The sequence below is a fragment of the Salminus brasiliensis genome, chromosome 17 (genome assembly GCF_030463535.1).
Source record: "Salminus brasiliensis chromosome 17, fSalBra1.hap2, whole genome shotgun sequence".
Lineage (NCBI taxonomy): Eukaryota > Metazoa > Chordata > Actinopteri > Characiformes > Bryconidae > Salminus > Salminus brasiliensis.
Window position 1 is genome coordinate 13,266,581 of NC_132894.1, and position 21,034 is coordinate 13,287,614.

General features: G+C 39.2%; 2 protein-coding genes across 3 annotated transcripts; one reads left to right on the top strand and one right to left on the bottom strand.

Annotated features, from left to right (window-relative positions):
• The first annotated feature begins 246 nt into the window (after positions 1-246).
• On the top strand, positions 247-17,924 carry col9a1a (collagen, type IX, alpha 1a). The gene is made up of 32 exons (XM_072660188.1): positions 247-326; positions 853-927; positions 1,131-1,169; positions 1,257-1,319; positions 2,710-2,763; positions 3,281-3,316; positions 3,852-3,875; positions 4,282-4,335; positions 4,427-4,480; positions 4,586-4,618; positions 4,985-5,041; positions 5,168-5,221; positions 5,770-5,823; positions 6,503-6,556; positions 6,644-6,697; positions 7,350-7,403; positions 8,114-8,167; positions 8,253-8,306; positions 8,405-8,458; positions 9,248-9,292; positions 9,448-9,501; positions 9,714-9,767; positions 9,902-9,955; positions 11,570-11,641; positions 12,485-12,520; positions 12,625-12,669; positions 12,912-12,944; positions 13,180-13,326; positions 15,448-15,502; positions 15,638-15,826; positions 16,702-16,779; positions 16,938-17,924. The coding sequence occupies exons 1-32, from the start codon at positions 252-254 to the stop codon at positions 17,138-17,140; spliced, it is 2,061 nt and encodes a 686-aa protein (XP_072516289.1). The 5' UTR covers positions 247-251; the 3' UTR covers positions 17,141-17,924.
• On the bottom strand, positions 17,803-20,666 carry ptp4a1 (protein tyrosine phosphatase 4A1). Of its 2 annotated transcripts, none has more exons than XM_072660194.1 (5): positions 20,349-20,666; positions 19,901-19,993; positions 19,681-19,811; positions 19,211-19,285; positions 17,803-18,991 (listed from the first exon to the last, which is right to left on the bottom strand). In XM_072660194.1, exons 1-5 carry the CDS (start codon positions 20,451-20,453, stop codon positions 18,823-18,825), a joined length of 573 nt encoding a protein of 190 aa, XP_072516295.1. In that variant the 5' UTR covers positions 20,454-20,666; the 3' UTR covers positions 17,803-18,822. The 2 variants fall into 2 exon arrangements, with proteins under 2 accessions (XP_072516295.1, XP_072516294.1); XM_072660193.1 differs by having other exon boundaries at positions 17,803-18,995.
• Positions 20,667-21,034: the final 368 nt, after the last annotated feature.

Below are 21,034 nucleotides of genomic sequence, written 5' to 3' on the forward strand. Positions count from 1 at the left end.
CAGTCACTGCTGTAGTCCACAGGTAGTCAGATAGAGCTCCGGGCCACGCCCACTCCGCACAGTCTCTTCGCCTCTCCACCAACCGCATTCCAGCTCTGAGAGCGTCATTATGAATAAACATGAGCTTTTAATGGGACATCGAGCATCTCAGTAGACGGTGTGGCGGTTCAGTTGGGGAATATTGACAGAAAAACCGTGAACCCCAACTAACAAAAAGGACTTTTTGCATTCTCCAAGACATCGGGGAGACCATGGTGTACGCCAGGACTTTCCGGGCGTCCCTTCTGGTGGTTTTACTGCAAATAGTCCTTATCTGCTCCGCTCAGGTGAGTTACAGGCAAGGTAGCCCATTAATGCATAGCATTACACACAGACTGTTGTTCATCTGTCTTGAGTCGTTGTGAATAATTGAGTTATTATATTTATTTGAACTTGATTTAAGTATGTGCTTTCTTGTGTAATGTGATGTAGAGAATATAGAGCTCTAAATACCTTTATGCAAATACATATTCAGTATTACATATTCACATAGTTTATTTTATTCGTTTAGATATAGATATATTATATGTATAGCACCATTATTTGGATGCTTTGCTGCATATATTCACAATAGTCGACATGTGGAACTTATTTCCAGTAACTCGTTCAAGGTGTGTAAATGTGCATTTAATCTGAATGTATCAAAGGGGAGTTGTGTAGAGCTTGATGCCTCTATCTTGACCAATGCTCAAGTCACCTTCAATGACTCCATTGTGTGGAAGTTCAGCAGCCTTAAACCATTGGAATATTATGAAAAAAAAGACCACAGATGGCTTAAATTATGTGTGTCTGTGCTTGTGTGTGTGTTTTTAGAGGGGCCCGCCTGGTCCAAGAGGGCCACCTGGCCCCCCAGGACTGGTTGGCTTTTCTGGTGTCGATGGCATTGATGTAAGCTGTATTTTATACATTTATCTTTTTAACATCTTTACTTTTATCCTTTACTTTACTATTAATTTTTAATAGGAGTTCAGATGAAAAAATATTATATTATATAATTTTATAAAATATATAATATAATATATGAAATATGATGTATTATATTACACAACTTAGATAACACCCAATCAATTTTCTGTGTGTTTTCATTTTAGGGAGAAAGGGGACCAGGGCCTGGTCCAGATGGCCCTCCGGTAAGTATTCTGGCATCAAGTCATAAGTTTGTCCTGAATATACCATGTAAATATTGCGATGTCTCACACTGTAGTGATTTGCAATAGGGCCCAGATGGAGCTGACGGGAAAAATGGTGCTAACGGACTACCAGGAAAACCAGGAGCAGATGTAGGTCTCACTTTTGTTTTTAAAATGGTCTTAAATTCTTTCAGCATCAGTGGCTAATGGCTAAAATCAGATTTTCTGCCCTGCCGAATACCTGTAGCAGTACAAAGACTGTCTGCAGTTCACACTGCCCCCCTCCTCCCTCCCCAAAAAGGGGAGTAGTAAAAAAAAAAAAAGGGCTTCCATCAATTTGGCCATTTATATCGAGAGAGGAAAGAGGGGAAAGAGTGCTCCATATAGACCTCAGACAGACAGAGACCTTTTTGTGTGTGCTTTGAGTAAGCATGAAGGTCTGGACTGGCACTGCTGCTAATGGGATGGTGCCTCATGCTAACAGAAGGCTCCTGTATGCAGTGCTCCCAAGCCACAGAATTCAGTACTAATCAGGATAGAATCAGTTAAGGATAAAAAATAATTAATTTCTTCCATAATCAGCCTAGTAAGTGTGTTACTACAGCAACACATTAGTGTATTGTTGACAGGGTTGTAATATTGAGGTTTAGTGGCTTCTAATTGGTTGAGTCAGCTGAATCCTGCTGGTCAGTGTTGGTTGTTGAGTGACTAAATGCAGAATGCTGTCCTGGTCCTCTCTATATACTAGAGTAGCAGTGGGTGGAGTCTGTTACAGGAGAACTGGATTATCTATTGGATCATCTAGCTATGTATTCCCACCAGGCATTCACACAATGAAGCATTACTTATTAAAAGAATATTTTTATATTTGAGGGAATATTTCAAATAAGATATATGCCTTTATTTTCATTATACTTGTCACTGTATACATTATAGTATACATCATACTTGCACATTGTCACTGTGAAACAAGCAAACTTGTATCTCCAAAACAGTAGCTTTATAGGAGGAGAAAATAAAAAAATTTAATGACATTTTGACATGCTATAAAAATCGCATCTCTTCACATATTCCAGTGTAGAAGGCTGGAGTCAGGGCACAGCCATGGTCATGGTTAGCCATGCTATGGTACCACTAAGGCAGAGAGTGCTTTGCTTGATAGCCCGAAAGTGGCTGCTTGGTGAACTTGGGTATCAAACCCACATCCCTGTAGTCAATAATCCAGTGCTCTGATGAATAAACTATCAATATAATCAATGCAGTATTAATATCATTTGGTATAAGTAACAGAGAGTTTCCAAACATATTACTGTGCAAGTATGCTTTTTGACTGCTCAGGGGCAACAGTGGCCTGTTGGTGAAGTGGGCTGGGGACTAGAAGGTTGCCATTTTGATCCCATTAAATGGCAGAAAGTGGGGATGTGGGGGGCAGTATCATCTCCACCCTGACTTTCATAGCTTAAGCAAGGCACCTGCCCTTTTGTCTTATTTTATGTTAAAATAAAAATTGTCACTTTAAAAGCTGATTTTATTTCCTCAGGGTTTGACTGGGCCTATCGGAGAACCTGGCCCAGTTGGGCCTATTGGACCCAAAGTAAGTTTCCAGCAACCAGTCAAAGTCTCATATTACTGAAGCTGTGCCTGAATCGATGCCTCATTGACTATCCCTACATGTAAAAAATCCAGATCACTATTAAAGGGGGCAGACAAGGTAGCAAACAATTTCAGACACGTTGTTATGTGCCACACATAAACAGTCTGACCATTAGTCTTCCTATGTGCTAATTTTAAACGAAACAACGCAGTTGGTTATGGGTAATCCACGTCTGTTTACTGTATATTGTTTGTACGCTACGTATTAAGGTGCATTGTGGGACTGTTACAAAAATGTTTCCCATTACAAAATGAACCAAAGTAGTGCACTATGTAGTAAATTGGGCACAGTTTTGGACACAGCTCAAGAATAATAATAATTTTTGTGTTTAGCCTTTTTAAAGTACAGCTAGGTTGAAATGGTCACATATTGACTTTATTATTAGTTAGGATAATTATGAAGTTGTCTATGCATATTCACTTGATCTGAGTTGTCTTTTATGTGATAATATTGTTAGGGTGAGCCGGGAGCACCTGGACCTAGAGGAAGACCTGTAAGTAGACATGATTAGAATACATTTCAGAATGTAAACATTATTTGGGTGAACAGGCAGATTTAATGAATTAGTTTGAGTTAATGTCTCTGCCTCAGGGTTAGCATAGAGTTCACTAACATCAAGGATTTTTCTATCAATTATATGCTAAAAATACATTGATTGATATTGTCACACAATAATACTCATATCTCCAAAATGGCAACTTTATAGAAGAAGGAAAAATCTTCGTAACTTTTAAAATAAGTCAATATAAAAATATTTCAGAAGTCATTTGAAGCAATTTTTGGTCATTCATAAATTTTTCAACAATGTCAAGACAAACTGCCATTTTTAAATTATCAATTTATTTTTTAAATGAACAAAAACAATGACATTGTTTTTTTGTGTGACAGCAATTATATATACTGTCATATATACACAATATATGTACTATATTTTACTTAAATATATGTTTTATTTATTGAAAAGATTGCTTAAAGGTTTCTTACTGCCTTGTAATTTATCTTTGTTTATTTATATTCTCTGTTCCCAGGGGGTGGGAGAGGATGGAGAAGCTGTAAGTTTCTTTTTCTTACAGTAATTTAGTCTATTAATAATGATTACTACTGATGTCAATTTGTCTCATGTCATCATGTTCTTAACACTTTTCAACACTTTCATTTCAATAAGCTTTTTTATATACTTTTGAATGTTGCACAAGTATATGGAACAAATATTCAGGGCTATCTTGATGACTTTGTTGTTGAAATAGCTGGCAAACAAAAATGTACACAGATTTTATGCATAACAAAACCTGTTTAGTTTGAAATGTTTAGCTATAGTTCTGTATGTTCTTCAAGAAGCACACCAAACATAGGAAGCGGAAAATCATTGAATGTTTCAAATGTTACACTTTTGTCTGGAATTAATGAATCAACTTTTTTGGCTCTGGTATCATGTGCATTTACTTTTTTTTTTGGAAGGGTGCAGATGGAGAGGATGGATTGCCCGGAGAACTGGGGAAAGCTGGACCTCCAGTATGTAGACTACTCTCCAGTGTTAGTTCAAATGTCAAAATCACTCCATAATCAGCAATTATTTTGTAATCATATTTGTGATGTGCAATAGGGGAGCCGTGGACCAAGAGGGTCAGTGGGTCTTCCAGGACCAGCTGGGCCAAGAGTAAGCACTGCTCAGTACATTACTTATATCCCAGATTGTGGGCAATACACATCTACTCTTTGTTTTGAATTAATTCTTTTAAACCTAATTCTGAAACACTTTTAGGGTCCCCCTGGGGTTTGGAATGGGGAGGAACTGGTAAGAAATTCATCTTTGTTTTTCTTTTTTTTTTTTAATTTTTGCATTTACCACATCTTAACAGATGCTACTGATGTGTTTGTCTGTTTCATTAAAATCACATATCTGTATCAGTTATAAAAGCTTGGTAAAAAGTACTAGTACTATGTACTAGTACTATGCTTAATATGGCCAGAGGCATAAACAAACATGAGTGGCCTTGACTACAATATGTTTCATTTTTAAAACATTTACATTTACTCTAAAAGTAGCTTTTCATACCACAACTCTGATCAGTGATGTGTTGGAGTGACATAATCATAATAGTGACATAATAGTGACATAATAGTCATGGTCATGATCAAATTCTTGGTTCTGTTTTATCAGTGTCCAAATGCCTGTATAAGTGGACTTTCAGGCTATAGTGGACTACCAGGCATGAAGGTGAGTTCCAGTACAGCTTTCACCTGTCTGACTATTAAAAACCAAACTACTTTCTTCATTTTCCAAAAGTGATGCCTTAGTTTCTTCAGAAGACATTCATTCTAATGACCTCTTTTTTATATGCAGGGTCACAAAGGTGTGAAAGGTGAATCTGGTGAACCAGGAAGACAGGGTCATAAGGTAAACACTGTTTGCTAAATTAAGGGAATGCTAGTTGGGCTACAGTACTGCCTCCACAAGGAGGAGTTTATCGTAACTCAATTATTTTATCCAAGGCTCTACAAAGTTAATTTACTTTATAACCTGCAGATTCATAAAAATATGTAAAAGCATGTAAATAAAATACATTTCATTTTTGTGGACCACAAATGTACCATATTTGGCAGCCTTTTTCATATATTTTTTAAATTATGTTGTTTATCAGAATGCAGATATATTTTTGCATTTGAAAGGCTTTAATTAGGCTTGTATCGGGTTAGCAGACTTTCTGAGTGACCGTTACAACTAGCCTCATATGTTAGAATCAACCTTGCCTACGGGGTCATAACATTTGCACACACACACTGTTAGATTGCTCTCTGCTCTCCCTGATATGGCCCTAGCAGTAGAGTGAATTGGTTTAGGTAGTAAATTTAATTTCTTTTTGGAGGCTCACGAGGAACTAACGGCTGATTATTGGTGCCCACTAACAGTATTTTGTCAAATGTATTATTGTTATTTTCTTTTAGGGTGAGGAGGGAGACCAAGGAGCCCCAGGAGATGTTGGCACACAAGGCCCACCGGTAATGTTTGTATATTGTATAATGTATATGTTTTTAGAAAATAAAGTACTGAATTTAAAACCGTACACTACCTGACCAAAAGCATTTGGACACCCCTAATAAGTGGGTTCAGCTATTTTAGCCACACCCACTGCTAACAAGTGCAAACAACCAGGCATACATACTTGCTTGCACTCTGCGTACACAATAAGAAATCTTGATGTGCATGGGACATAAAAATCATCTGTCCACTCACTGCCTCTGAAAGCAACATGGGGAGCTAAGCTGCTGCAAACAAGCCAAAGATCACTGTGTGCAAGTACACCATGTGTGGGCTAGAGTGATGTAAAGCACACTACGACTGAAGTGGTGAAAACACAGTCCCTGGAGTGATGAATCATGCTTCCCAATCTAGCAGTCTGAGTTTGGCAGATACCAGGAGGATGCTACCTTCCTGAATGCAAACTGTATTCTCCACTCTCTGTAAAGAGAAGTGATGAGAGGAGGCTGATTTAGCTACAAATGTGGGGTGAGGCAGGCAACTCCATATCAATGCTCATTTCTTTGCCTGATATTTCGGTGTCCACATGCTTTTAACCATGTTGTATGCATGTACATCATATTCTGAACCCTTTTCAACTGTCTTCTATCTGTACCATCTCGACGTTCAAACCACTGCGGATGTGTGTTGAAATTTCAGGGTCCACAGGGACTGAGGGGGATAACCGGCATAATGGGTTCAAAAGGAGATAGGGTAAGGGGGAAGGTCCACTTAATCAGAAATACATGAAGTAATAGTTCAACCTGACCTAAATATGTGTATATTCTCTCAAATTTCCAGGGTTCTCGTGGGGCAGAAGGAAACGTGGGTCCCCAGGGAATTATAGGCGCCCCTGTAAGTGTCAAAGTAAAAATGCATTGTGTGTTGCTTTGTTTTTAATATCTGAATTAATCTTTAATCTTTCAATGCTATGTTACATTGGAATCTACACTGTAAAAGGTGTTAGTCCTGAAAAGCAAGTGTTTTGCCAACCATTTGTATATACCTCAGGTCAACAGAGACCAAGCACTTGTGTTGTTGTGACAATGTAAATCTGTTTCTTATTGACCTCAACAAAATACTGTAGTAAATAAAGATAAAATCATATGTCATATAAGACCCAAACTACTGTCACACAAAAATGTAGCAACTTCACAGAAGACAAAATCAGAAAGTTGGAGTAAAATTACAGACTTGCATTATGTTAGGCCAGTTTCTCAAACCCAGATTTGTTGATCCACTATTGGCACTTTCATTTGATCCAAGATTACACTTAATCCACATCAAACAAATTGACCCACCAAGTTTCTTTTGTGAAGTATAGGGTGCTTCAGCTATCTTCAATGCACTTTGACCTAATATCCATTCCATTTTATTCATAATACAATAGATATGATAGATTGATTCCTCTGTTAGTTGATGTTCTGTATTGTTTAAACACCATATATTTTTATACTAACTCAAATATGTAAGTACTTTGTTATTAAGAATAAGTTGTCTTTACAAGGGTGATCGGGGACAAAGAGGAAAAGTTGGCGAGACTGGACCAAAAGGAGCTCAAGTGAGTACCAGCAAAGCAACCACAGAACATATGAAACTCCATACATTATTATACATGTGTATTTACAGATAAAAAACATAACAGGTAAAAATGTGGTTAAGCTCGCAAGACTCAATGTACATGGTCCTATCACGATATTATAACCCCCTACCTAATGGTGGGAATTAACCACCTTGGACTTGGAGATGAGACATTGTGGCATGGACTGTATTATGTGACAGATGTTGTTTATTATAGACGCATCAGTGGCTCATGGGGCACCACTGTTATGCTGTTGGGAGGCATTCAATGTGCAAGAAGTCCGTTCTTGGTATACCTTTACTACGCCAGCTCCAGAATATCCCACAAAGTTAGCGGTTTGCGAGATGCTACCACCCTTTGCCCAATACCCTATTATCATGCCATTGACAACAGTCAAATCATGTCCTTTGCCCATGACGATCGTTTTGCACTCTGCTACAACTGACTGGTGTGCTTGCTTATTTATGCGTTCACCAAACTCTGTCACATGGCATGTGTAATGTCCTGTGCCAAGTTCATTACAAACCAGGGGTTCCAAACTTTGATATGACTGTGTGTATCGCTCTCTACTGTCTCATACATATACATTCTCCAAACATTGTTTGAAACCTTGTTTTTCTGCACTACAAGTGTTTTCTAGTATTGCGATAGGAGAAAAATGAAATTCATCTTTATGTGTATCTACTAAGGGACCTCGGGGGCTTCAAGGAGTTGCAGGTTTGCGTGGATCTAAAGGAGAAGCTGTAAGTGCATATTCATATCATTTATCATATATATTATTGAAATATTAGTATTTAAAGTGACCTTTCCTGTTTTTTTCCCCCAAAGGGTTTACCAGCAGTGGATGCCCGAGACGGTATCCCAGGAATGCCAGGGGTTAAGGTATGGTGATGACTCTAATATAGAACAACGACTGCTATACTTATTGTTGTCTTTCACCTTCACCTAGAGGTGTTCCTTATGCCTGTCACTGTTTTTAGGGTATCCCTGGAAAAGTGGGTTCTCCTGGCGATGTCGGCCCTCAAGGCCTGCCAGTAAGTATGACTCCTTGGAAAGACACAATCCATATTTAGAGATTTATACAGTTCACACACAGTTTATACCACCACAATGGCTTTTTCAAAGGCAAAGGCATTTCAAAGAAAAGCAATAATCATTAATGAATTACAGCCATTTTACATAGACCCTTCATATTCACAGGCTCAAAGGTATTTGGACAAACTAACATAATTATAAATATAAGAAAAAATGTAATACCTTGATGCACATTATTTGCAGTAAATAACTGCCTAATGTCTGGAACCTATGGACATCACCATATGCTGAGATTTCTGACTTAAGATGCTTCTCCAGGCCTTTACAGCAACCGCCTTTAGTTTCTGCTTGTTTGTGGGTCTTAAGAGGCTCTTGGGTTGCTTTTGCAGTATGTTTTGGATCCATTATCCATCTGCACTGTGAAGCACCATCCTATCAGTTTCACAGCATTTGAATGAATCTGAGTAGAAAGCAAAGCTCTGTACATTTTAATATTCACCCTGTTACTTCTATCAGCAGTCACATTGTCAACTAACACCAGTGACCCGAGTTCTTAACAGTGCCTCCACCATGTTTGACAGATGCTATGCATCACATCATCAGTCATTTTCCTTCTTCAGACTTCAGCTATGTACTATTTGTTGATTTGGCCATGCGTAAACTGAAAGTCTCCACTTCAATCACATCTTGGTTGCTTCACTTTATTCACTGTGGTGGTGTACAGAGGCAAACTTATGAAAAAGGTGTCACAAATACTATGTGGTACTGAATATTTTTATTTCCTTTAGGGTTTACCAGGCATTCCAGGAGCAAAGGGCCACAGTGGGCAGAAGGTAGGTGGTCAAGTTTGATTTGACTGTGTTTTCAGCCACACTTGGTATCACTATTTATCTCTATACACAGTGATACCAAGTGTGTATGGGAGCATATAAGAGTATGTATTTGTTAACCTGTAATAGCATGAAAGCTGCCTGTCCATCTACTGTAGGGAAACGCTGGCGATCCAGGTGTGGCTGGACCAATTGGGAACAATGGAAAAACAGTAAGTGCAGTCGACCAAGTATTTTACTCGAACAAATTGACAGACGGATGAACATGAATTAATGATTGTGGTGATTATGCATTATTAGAAATTGAAAAGAAATTGAAAATGACTTATGTCACAATTATGTGTTTGTTATTATGTTTCATTATTGTGTGGTGGTTTCCTCAACTGTTAACTTAACTGATTCTGTGTTGCTTGGTTTATTGTAGGGTGAACGTGGAGAACAGGGGGAGGTGGGACCAGTAGGACCAAGAGGTGGGCCAGTGAGTATGCTTCCATATAGACATCACTCTTAACAACAGACATAGGAACACCACTCAAATAATAAACTGTCTTTGCTCTTTCTTTGTTTCTGCTCCTCCATCTCTTTTTATTTACCCGCTCTCTCTATCTGTAGGGAGAGAGGGGAGAGAGAGGTCCAGATGGCCCTCGTGGGCAGCCAGGTTCAAGAGTGAGTAACCAGTAACTCCACTATTTCCACTATCCAGTATTTCCACTATCACGTCTGGTCCAAAATTCTTCTTTTAAGCTTTGTTCATTCCTCATTGCTCATCGAGTCTTCTGTTCTCTCTGCTGACACTTTCAACATTCTCATTAGGGGCCTGTACCGAAGTTTCTGTGAAGCTGCTTTCTGACGATGTGTTATAAGAAGCATTATATAAATATTAAGTGAAGAAGATAATTACAAAGACAAGGAATTGGGGCAGGGACATTGAATTGTTAGACAATTATCATGGAGGAATACATTATGTGTCCAAATGTTTGAGGGTGTCCATGATAACTGTCTAACATTCCAATGTCCCTGCCCCAATTTGGACATTCAGACATCCAGACATAATTTGCTTTGTCCTTCTTCTTCCTTCAAATGAACAAGTTCATCAACTTCAAGTTGCGCTGATTGCTGACATAGATGTGCAAATGCACACACATAGCTTGTCTAGTCCCTGTGGCGAAGTATTGCCAATAGAATAGGACTCTCTAGAGCATACAAACATGAACCTATTGGCACCATGTTTAATGTTAGGGGATTTTCCAACATCCTGACCTCCAATGCTCCAAAATCTAGGAGAAATCCTTCTTCCCTGAACAGTAGAGACAGTTACAGGTGTCCCAATATGTTTGTCCATATAGTATATATTAAATAAAGAATTATCTATTTAGGTTTAGTTATGTTTGTGAGCTTGTAAGTTTAGTTTCATTCTGTATTTATTAAAAATTGTACAGTGATAGTGTTGCCCACCGAATTTGGCTCACGTTAGTTTAGGTTTAGCTTTGGCAGATTGCTAACATGCATGTCTACAAAATCTGCCCACTAGAAGCATGAAACTTGTCCAGAACGCATGTCCAAACATTAACATTTTAAATAGTGTAAGATTAAGCAGTTTGTCATAAGCAGTAGTTCATCTAACTGTTGAAATATGTTATTTAGGTTTGTTGGGAAATTGTGAAACATTCAGATAATGAAATTGTTTCTGGTTACCGTAGCAACCCTGCAGCTAATAAAAGACTACTGTCTTATCTCTCTTGCCATTAGCAAGGAATTCCTCCAAGTCTGGGACATTGTAGTATTATACAGTTAATATGTTAAACACCAAATACAACAATTAGAAACATGTTAGTCTTGGTCCGTATTCTCCTGTACTGTTTGCACAGTCCTCCACAGAGGATCTGTTCTCTGGTCCAAATTGTAATGAAATCTTCTTATAACGAGCCTGACTGCTGTACTACAGTGATCTGCTGGTAAAGGGGCATGAATAGGCTGTTGTTATTGAGGCCTAGGCGCTCAGGAGTATTTTCTTTGGTAAGGGGATATTCTGAGTAGGAAGGGGGTCTGAAAGAGCCCTCTGTTCTGCAGGAATTCCTCAAACCAGCCAAGCCAAGGGCATCAGGCAATCAGCACCCCACATCCATACACACCTAAAGACATCCACGCCCAGTACCCTCTCTCATGAAGCCGTGGTGTGTTTTTTTTTTTGTTTTTTTTTTTGAGAAAATGCGGTTTGTAAGTTTGCAAGTTAACAGGCATAAATGTGTGTGTCTGTGTGTGTGTTTATGTACTCTACAGGGGCCTAAAGGAAATCTCGGCCTACCTGGTCTTCCAGGCCCAGCTGGTTTCTCTGGTCAGAAAGGCGACAGGGTGAGACATGGAATTTTGTAGTAACGAAAAAAGGAATTGGGAGTAACATTAGAAACCACATAGCTCAGTAGTAATAGGCGTAATATCTGGCCATGTTAATCCTAATACTATGATAAAAGTGTCCACACTGGCAGATTGGCTTTGATGTTCAGGTGCCATTGATCATCCATCTCTGCTTTTTTGGAGGAAAAATTACATAATATGCCAACAAGAAAATACAACTAATGATCAGCAAGGAGTGAGGAAGTTCGGGTGATGTCGTAGACAACTCAATCACCAGATCTACATACCACTGAAAACTAAAAACTTGTGTAACTGTGTTGGGAAATAAGTGAAGAAGGAAGGTCCAACAATTATAGAAGGTCTGCAGGCTGGAGTGAAGAATGTTTGGAAAGCAGTACATTTACATAATTCTTTAGAAAACTTTATGGAAATATATGGTGTAGTGGTATGAGGCAGTCATCAAAGCTAGAGGAGGACCTACAGAATACTAACTCTCAGTCTGGGTTTTTTTAATTCATTTCATACTTGTTGTATAAAGGGGCTTTAGAATGTTAATGTTTTAGTCATATAAGTAGTCAGTTGTTCCCAGTCCAAATGCTGGTCTTTCCTGCATATTTTAGCATTTAGCCTGTAGCATAAGAGATCCTGAAGACTGGATTTGTGAATCGCTAGTCTATACAGGATTTACAATGCAAGTGGAAACAGTCAGAACAGACATCAGAACTCTGTAAATAGTTATGACCAACTATATAAAAGCTATGGAGTAGTAATATCTTGAGTAAGGAAAGGTCATGAACCTTTTTTAAACCATGTTTAATCAATGTTTTTATTTTTTTCCAGGGTGCAGTTGGACTCACAGGTCCAAAAGGCGAGCAGGTAAGGTATCCTGCAATTTTGCAGCTTAGTTACTGGATTTAAAATGTAGTTGTATAATTCATCACATCTCGTCTGATCGCTGATAATTCCCTTTATTTGCTTAGGGAGCACCTGGTGAGGAGGGAACCCCAGGAGAGAAAGGAGACGTGGTATGTAACAAACCTCACACTTACTTTATTTGACTGCCACAGTGGAGGGCAATGTTGTTATCCCCTACACCACCCAACAATTTGAATGCAGTGATCATAGGTTTTATGCTTATTAAATGCTGTGTTTGCTTGTTATGATAGGATTTGAGTTAAGCATGAATTCTATAAAAACACTGATGCTAATAGCTAGTGTTTGAGGTAGGATAGTAACCTTTAATGGTCTGCTCCACTCTTTCTTGTAGGGTGATGAGGGAGAACCAGGCGAGAAAGGATCGGTGAGTGTGGCCTCTGGTCTCATATTTGTATATATTATAAAATAAATCCAAATTGTCCTCAGAATTAATTAACTTGAATTGTGGTGTAATTTCAGGAAAATGTAGAATCCTAACCAAATCAAATAACGTAATCTGAAATCTACACCTATATTTAATATAAATAAACTTCAGTTCAGTTAGACTAGGTTTGGACTGTTAATGGATAGTTCCTCATTTTGGATGTGCTGTTGTCCAGACAGGAAAACCAGGTGATGCAGGAAACAAAGGGGCAGAGGGAGCACGTGGACAGCAGGGACTAGAGGGCCCACCCGGTGAACCAGGGCCTAGAGGCATGCAGGGAGACCGTGGGACACTTGGCTTGCCTGGGATACAAGGACAACCGGTAGGTTCTTTACTGCAGTAGTTTCAGCTTTACTTCTGGTGACCCAGTGCCTTGGCCATTTTCAAGAGTTCCCTAACACAGAACTGATCCAGCTCATGAACATCTTTATAAATAATCTATTCAGAGGACTGGGCTTCATAAATACTCTATTCTTCCAGGACTAGGCTTTAGGACCCCTGACTTACTCTGAACACAACATGTAGTTTAAGTCAGAGTTTATGAAATCAGTCCTTGAGCTCCACCAGATGCTTCTTGTTTTTGCTGTAACTCAAAAACTAGCAGTCCTGTAACAGGTGTTCAGTGAGAACATCTCATATCTTTAATTGTGTGCCCTTGTACTTGAAAGCAGTGCTTGAAAACGTTATCACAGTGCAAACTTGTGACAGTGTGGATCATGAAGAACTGGCAGTAATAGAGAACAGCAGATTTCCAACAACCAACACCACTCCACGGCCCACTCCAGCCTACTTCATGTTCATATTCTTGTTAGAATATTAAGAATCAACTTAAATTGAATCGTGGGCTGAGTGAGTTGTTATACCCCTAGCTATCGTTTCCTTTCCTTGCATCTTTTCATCATATTTTGGCTCTACTCCCTGAGAACCTTCCGAGGAATGATGCAATGATAATATATGAGGATGGAGGAATCAGCGCCAAATGAGATGCTCTTCACTCACTCATCACTCTCATCATCTGTTATTAGGCTTCACAGAACACTGTTTTATCTTCTTGTCAGCTGGCTTGTCATGTTGGTATGTTAATTAAATTTTTTTAATCAACCACATCAAAAATGTTATTATTTTCATGATGCTTTTACTGTATCGTTCCATTAATGGTAACCATCCAAAGAGGTGGAAAAATTGCACCATCGGCCTACTGCATGGCTAAAAAATTTCTTCCATGTAATGTGTCCCATGTTATCCTCCAAATGCAGGCAAAAAGTAATACCTCCTCCTAATTTCCTATATTCTACACGTTTGTATGTATGTATTTGTTTGAGGTCCACTTACAATGTTTGTGTGTTTTAATGTACCAAAACAGTCATACTTTATTGCTTAGAATTGAAGCAGGGTTGTTCTTGTTACTGTATATTTATTGTACCTTCAAGACTGATGTGAAAATCACCTCTTGTTACCTGCACTGTTGTGCCTTAAAAGTAAGTCCAAGTACTATACCATAAACAATCCTTGGATCTGCAGTCTGAATAACAAGGTCTGAACTACGCTCTTTAAAAAAAGTCCTTCAATAATTCTATGCCAGCTCAATTTAAATTGACCATGCCTAAATGGTTATTTTTCAAGAACCTATTGCCACCATGCTTAATTCCAGGTGTAGGCTAGAGGGGTATAAAGCTCCCCAGCATTCAGCTTTGGAGTTCTCAGGTGTTCTTTGGAGTGATGACTGGTGCTTCATCCAAAACGTTTGGGATGAGTTGGGAAGTTAGGGATGAGGTAGGGTGGTGATCGTCCAATATCCTGACCTCACTAATGATCTTGTCACTGAATAAGCCTCACAGCAGTGCAAAATCTAGAAGATAGACTTTCTGTACAGTAGAGACAGTTACTCCAACAAAAACAGGGTAAACTCTTGATTTCGGAAGAAACAATGAATGAGTCTCAATATTTTTGAGGATATAGTGTAAGAGCCCTTTACAAATGACTGATCAATTTTCGGGTCATGGGCTGGAGGACATAGGAGAAAGAAGAAAATCAGAGAACTTGAAATGAATCAGTCAGAGTGGTGAGATGCACACCATTTTCCTAATGATGTATTTCAGGAGTGTTAAAAGCTGGACAAGAGCAAAAATGTGAACTCTCTCCTGGGATCCAAAGAACCGCGTTTAGAAACACCGGTTGAACATATAATCGATCTTTACATTCCAGTTAGATTCTGATTTGAACTGCAGGAACGGCCAATTCTGTGCTTCCGTTCTAAGCTCTTTACTTGGCCTACCATCAAGAATTTTGCTCATGTGGATCATGTGATTGTGTAGTCTCAGATTTGGGTCACTCTAAAGCCCTGTTGCAGTTCTCCTGCTCCACAGGCAGAAATGGATAAAATGGTGTAATGTGTCTCTGTGGTCTGTAGTGGAATTACAGCACTCCTTTTGCTCTCTTTCAGGGTCGTGGACCAACAGATCAACACATTAAGCAGGTCTGCATGAGGGTTTTGCAAGGTCAGTGTTGACATCTGGACATGTGAATTCATGCAGTAAATACAGCAGAACTGTGCCAACAGGCCAGGTGATGGGGGTGACATAAGCCACTGTTAATTTGGGATTGACTAAAGTGTTGAACATGTTCTACCACAGAGCAGCTTGCTCAGCTTGCAGCCAGTCTGAGAAGGCCAGAGTCTGGCATCACCGGACTGCCAGGTCCTCCTGGTCCTCCTGGACCCACTGGATCTGCTGGACAAAACGGCTTTCCAGGACACCCTGGAGCCAGAGGGTTGCCAGGGCTTAAAGGACCTCCTGGGATGCTGGGACGTAAAGGACCTAAAGGTACAGAAGGAAACACAAATAAATGTTGCTTTGATTCCTTCAGTTCTGAGCCCAGGATGTATCATTTGTATAATGTGATTAATTGTAGATCTAGAATTAGACTGTTATTAACCCTAACAGACAACAGAACTGCATAATAGGACTTATAAGGCTGCACAATACGTTCAGGGCAACGGATGTGCATTTGAAATAAGCGTTATGTCAGCTCTATATGTTTATGTACATTTATATACATTAAGTTGTCATAAAAAGACTTGTATGGTTGTGAAAAAGTTAGGACACCACATGACATACAGACATTTGATCTTCATTTGAACAGTAATGAGTAATGAACTGCAGTTGCAGATGATTAGAACATCATTAAAGAGGAGGCTGTCTTAAGTAAAGTAAAAATCAGCCGTTCCACCGTCCACTAAAGAGCAGGACTTGTGGAACTATGTGCTTTTAGCAGATGAATCTTTAGTCTTGATTATTGTTAAAACTTAGATCAAATGTCTAAATGTTAAGCCACAGTAAAAAAAAAAGAAAAAAGAAAAAAGGCAAAGGTTTTCATGGGATAATTGCATCACTTAGCTGTATATACACATTTATGAAGGTGTACTCAAACAGGTGTAAGTTATAATAACTTTTTCTGAGATGAAATGGCAGACGTTAAAATATGCCTTTTTATTTAATATCTGTGTACATATTGTCAGTAATAAATGAAATGTTAGAAATGACTTTTATGTTACAGCGATGATCATATTTGCATTTGAGACAAATAATGATATAATGCTTTAAATGACTACAGACATGCTTTAGGTCATCATTCAGTTCTTAGACATTGTGTGTATGTTATGATTCCTGTGTAATTGAGTTGTCCTGTCCTCATAAAGGTGACACAGGAGACAGAGGAGATAGAGGGCCTACAGTACAAGGACCTAAAGGAATACCTGGACCTCCAGGACTTCCAGGTGAGATTTACACTTCATTATGAGGTTGTTATGGGATTGTTTCTTGATTATCAGTGTCGAGCAATCACTGAAACTAGCAATGTCAAGCCTACTCAGCCCGAAGCCCCTCACACTGACGCTTTGTATGTGCCCTTCTGTCTTCACCCTGTCATTCTCAGGTGCGCCTGGCCAGCCAGCATATGGCAGTGATGGTCGTGATGGTATGCGAGGGCCTCGTGGTGTACCCGGAACACCTGGAGTTCCAGGACCTCCCGGGCCTCCCGGCCTTAATGGATACTGCGAGCCTTCTCAGTGTATCCTCCAGGCCGCCGCTGGAGTATCTGCCAAAGAGTCTAACATGAAGGGCCCAGACGACTTTTAAAAGAACACATAATTATATGTTGGCTGGAAACCAGAAGCTGCAGCCATGAGACGTTCAGAGACTAATGAAGAAGCCCTTCAACAACTGTGTAGTTCTTTGCCACCGTGACAGTGTGAATTGTGCAGATATAGCATTCAGTTCTGTTTTTATCTGTAGAGATATACCACGTAAGATTCTTTGCCTGGGAGACATTTACGTTCTGATAAATCAAGAGCTGTTTACAAAAGCTGACAACAGACAGTTCTGTACTATGACAAAGTGTCATAGCACATCTTCTCTAAAAGGTTTCTGAAGCTGAAGTGTCAAGCAAAATAAAACCAGATGCTGTCCTCCATACTCAACTCATGTATAGTGACATTAGTCCTAATGAAGGTTTGTACATGAATTAAATGCATAGAACTAAATGTAAATACAGTGACCTCAAAGTTAGTTGTACTTCATATTCCCAACATCTACACCGCCTTACTTCCAAGAACCAAAACTCAATGTAAATTTGTAACACCTAACTCTTAAATTACAGCACTGCATAAACTCTTTCATGGTTTTTTTTTTACCGGCGTATTAATTTCTTCTTCCAACTCCCCAACTGATGAAGCCATTCTACTATTGTGGAGTAACGTGTGTGGTTTGGTGCAATGAGGAGGCATGTTTAGAGAAGTAGCTACAACTTTTCTATCACTATTTATTTTATGAAGAGGTTCAATGTTACACATACAATTGTGAAAAAGGGGTAAATAAATGATTTTGATAAAGCTCTGCATGTTCTTGTATGCGAAGAATGGAAGTGTAGGCATAAAAGCTGTCAAGTCCTCAGAGGCAATTGGCAGAGTCAACTCATGTTCTCAGTGTATTCTTTATTTCTTTAATGTACTCTGTCTCTCTCTCTCTCTCAAGTAAGTGAACAGTTACAACTTCTTTCACTATACTAAAACACATACCCACTGATAGTATAAATAGCCAATCTAATAGTACACATTTCAAATACCGTACATAAATCAAGTATCCAAGTATTAAGTTACGCACATCAAATAAAAAGGCATACAAAATATCGCAGAGGTCCAGTTTGAAGCCAAAACACAAACATCACACTATTGACATGGCAGTAATTAGTAAACAAAGTTTGGATAAACAACACAAACTAGATCCCACACCTTCCGTATACACTTCTTCTCTCTCCAGTTCTTCTGTGTAATACATACATATATGTTGTTTTTTTTAAACTCGTGATTCTCCTGCCCGTACACGTGCCCGGCTTCCACATGTCATACTTACCCCCATGAAATGGCCTCTTTCCATGTTAATAAGGCATTTAAATATGACCCATGGGAAGGCAGGCATCTTAACGGACATAAGCAAAAATGACTAAATTAAATTATACTTTTTCTGATATTCCACAAATGTTAAAAAAAACAAAACAAAACAAAACAAAACAAAAAAAAACCACAAACACGTTTTGTTTGGCAGAGAGCACTCCTGGGACAACTTGTCAAAAAAAATTGAAGACGCAACACATTAGCATCCCTCGTTCATTTTTAACAAGCATACATAAGCACTCTAAACTTGCCAAACAGTGGCCACAATGTAAAACCCAGACAAAAAAGGGGATACGCACAAGTGAATAAGATTCATTTCTTTAGCAGTGTTTTCACATGTTCACTAATTAAGAGAGGAAACTGCCAACATCAGAGAAACATCTGGATAGATAACGCTACTCCAGCAGGGTTAATGTGCAAAGCTCTACTGGATACAGCAGTTGTTGCGATGACCATTCGAGTCTTTGAAGCGAAGACGCATCTTTGGACGATACTTCTCCAAGTAGAAGAGCTGCTTGCTGTTAAATGCTCCACGGCGCTTCCTGGGACATTTCAAAAGATACACACCACTGTGTTAATCTTTAAAATACAAACCATTCGCTTTTACCACAGACTGAACTTTTCATACTGCAGCAGCTGAAAGTTCATGGTTTTCTTCTTAAACAAGGAACTTGCCAGCTGTTAATAAGTGGTTCATAAAAAGGGTTAATAAGGGTTGTTGTAAATGGCTAGCATTGGAGGGAAAACAATTACTTACTGGCGAATAAACTGAACTGCATCTTCGTACTTCATTCCACACTCGATCAAAGCAAGGGCAACCAAGACTGGGGCTCTGTGGAAGGAAAGTACATAGAGCACATATAGATTTGTCAACTCCCCCACATTAAAGATGTACACACAAAAGCAGCCAACAAATCTGCCATATCTATGAATATAGGTCCAAGGCCATTAACAGAGGCTGCAGTCATGTATACAGCCTTGAAGAAAAAAATGTTAATGCTGATACAAGAATAAAAATAAACAATGAAATATAAATAAAATAATACAACCCCCTCGTCTGCAGTTAATTCTACTGATTTTGAGCCTTTAGTCCTACAAAGGGCATTTAGGGGAAAACTGTAAATGCAGACTGTTGAACTGAAAACTGACCTACTTACACTTATGTAATGGGAAACGGTACAATGTATTGTTTGGGATGAAAAACTGCTACTTCTACAAAACCCTTACCTTCCAAGGCCAGCTACACAGTGGACTGCAATGCAGCAGCCTGGCTCCTCCCTAAACTTAATCCTCAACAGATTTAACCAGTCATCAACAATCTGGTTGGAAGGAGGAGCTCCATCATCAAATGGCCAGTCCTGCAAGATTTGAAAGGTATTTTAGTCTGAATACTTTCAGTAGGTTTCAGCTTTTATGTAGAACTGTTTATTCCATTTGTGCGACTCACCAGAACCTGAATGCCTTCTTTGGCCACCAGGTTAGCATCATATGTTGCTTCACACACTCGGACGACTGTTGTGACACCATATTTCTTCAGTTCCTGTTCAAAAATAAATCCAATTAAATGTCTTTCAGATGCCCGCACGTGCGAAATGTAACGTTTTATTCAAACATATTGCAGCAAAGGAAAGAAATTTCAATTGGATTGTCTAGTTTTACAAAATTATAATGGCTTTTTAGCTTTCTACACCATTACTACAAATGTTCACAAGGGTACCAGTCCTTTAAACTGATACGGTTTGGAAGATATCCCTCCTAATCCCCAAGGCTACATGACACTCTTTTCTTAACGATAACTTCCAGACAGGTCAGAATTTAAGGGAAACCAGCAACATTTATAAACTCTTGAGTTATAGAGTATATAAAGACAAGTTGCACAGTATATAAAGGCTCACCTCAATGAATTTATTTAGAGTGGCATTGGTGGGGTTGTGAGTGATGAGGAACCTCATGTTTTTATAGGTGATCTCCACAGGGGCAGGTCTATTCATACGAGCCATTGTTGAATGAAAAAAAATGAATCAAAATCTACTAAAACGGAAGGGAAACTTCACCAACCCAAAAAATAAATATCTGCCTCAGAGACAGAAAGAAAATGTCACCCAAATGATGGTGTAAAGAACGAATGCTGGGAATGAAAAAGGGGGAAAAGAACTTTAAAAACAAACAAAAGAAACAATAAAAAAAAAAAAGAAAAGAAAAAAGGCTGGTCCTCAGGTGAGCGAGGAGACGGAGGGCCAACGAGGGCAGTGCACTTCTGGAGATATTTTACCCCATCCAGACCGGCCTGGCTGCTGTGGACGCCCGCTCTCCGTGTCCAATCCCTCCAACGTTAAAACACTCACACAAGTCTCTCTTCCGGTGAGGTAGCAAGGCTCTTCGTTCACTTGTCTGCATATACGCCGTGCTGAGCCTGGCAGTAGTCTCCACTGCCCTTCAGAAACTCCATAAATGTGTGACCCAATACACCACAGAACTGCTGTAAAGGCATAAAGCAAAGAGATGGAGGGGTCAGACAGAGGCAGGTAAACATGTGCAGGGGTGGTGCCGTAGCTACAGCATCAAGGCCCTGCTTTAACCC

What these genes read in the sequence shown, in the direction of transcription:
- col9a1a (XM_072660188.1), top strand. Translation starts at nt 252, where the DNA reads ATGGTGTACGCCAGGACTTTCCGGGCGTCCCTTCTGGTGGTTTTACTG. An exon ending in CAGGTCCAAAAGGCGAGCAG is followed by an intron (nt 12,521 to 12,624) that starts GTAAGGTATCCT and finishes TTATTTGCTTAG; the next exon opens with GGAGCACCTGGTGAGGAGGG. An exon ending in CAGGAGAGAAAGGAGACGTG is followed by an intron (nt 12,670 to 12,911) that starts GTATGTAACAAA and finishes TCTTTCTTGTAG; the next exon opens with GGTGATGAGGGAGAACCAGG.
- ptp4a1 (XM_072660194.1), bottom strand. Translation starts at nt 20,453, where the DNA reads ATGGCTCGTATGAATAGACCTGCCCCTGTGGAGATCACCTATAAAAAC. An exon ending in AAGAAGGCATTCAGGTTCTG is followed by an intron (nt 19,812 to 19,900) that starts GTGAGTCGCACA and finishes CAAATCTTGCAG; the next exon opens with GACTGGCCATTTGATGATGG. An exon ending in GCAGTTCAGTTTATTCGCCA is followed by an intron (nt 18,992 to 19,210) that starts GTAAGTAATTGT and finishes TGTCCCAGGAAG; the next exon opens with CGCCGTGGAGCATTTAACAG.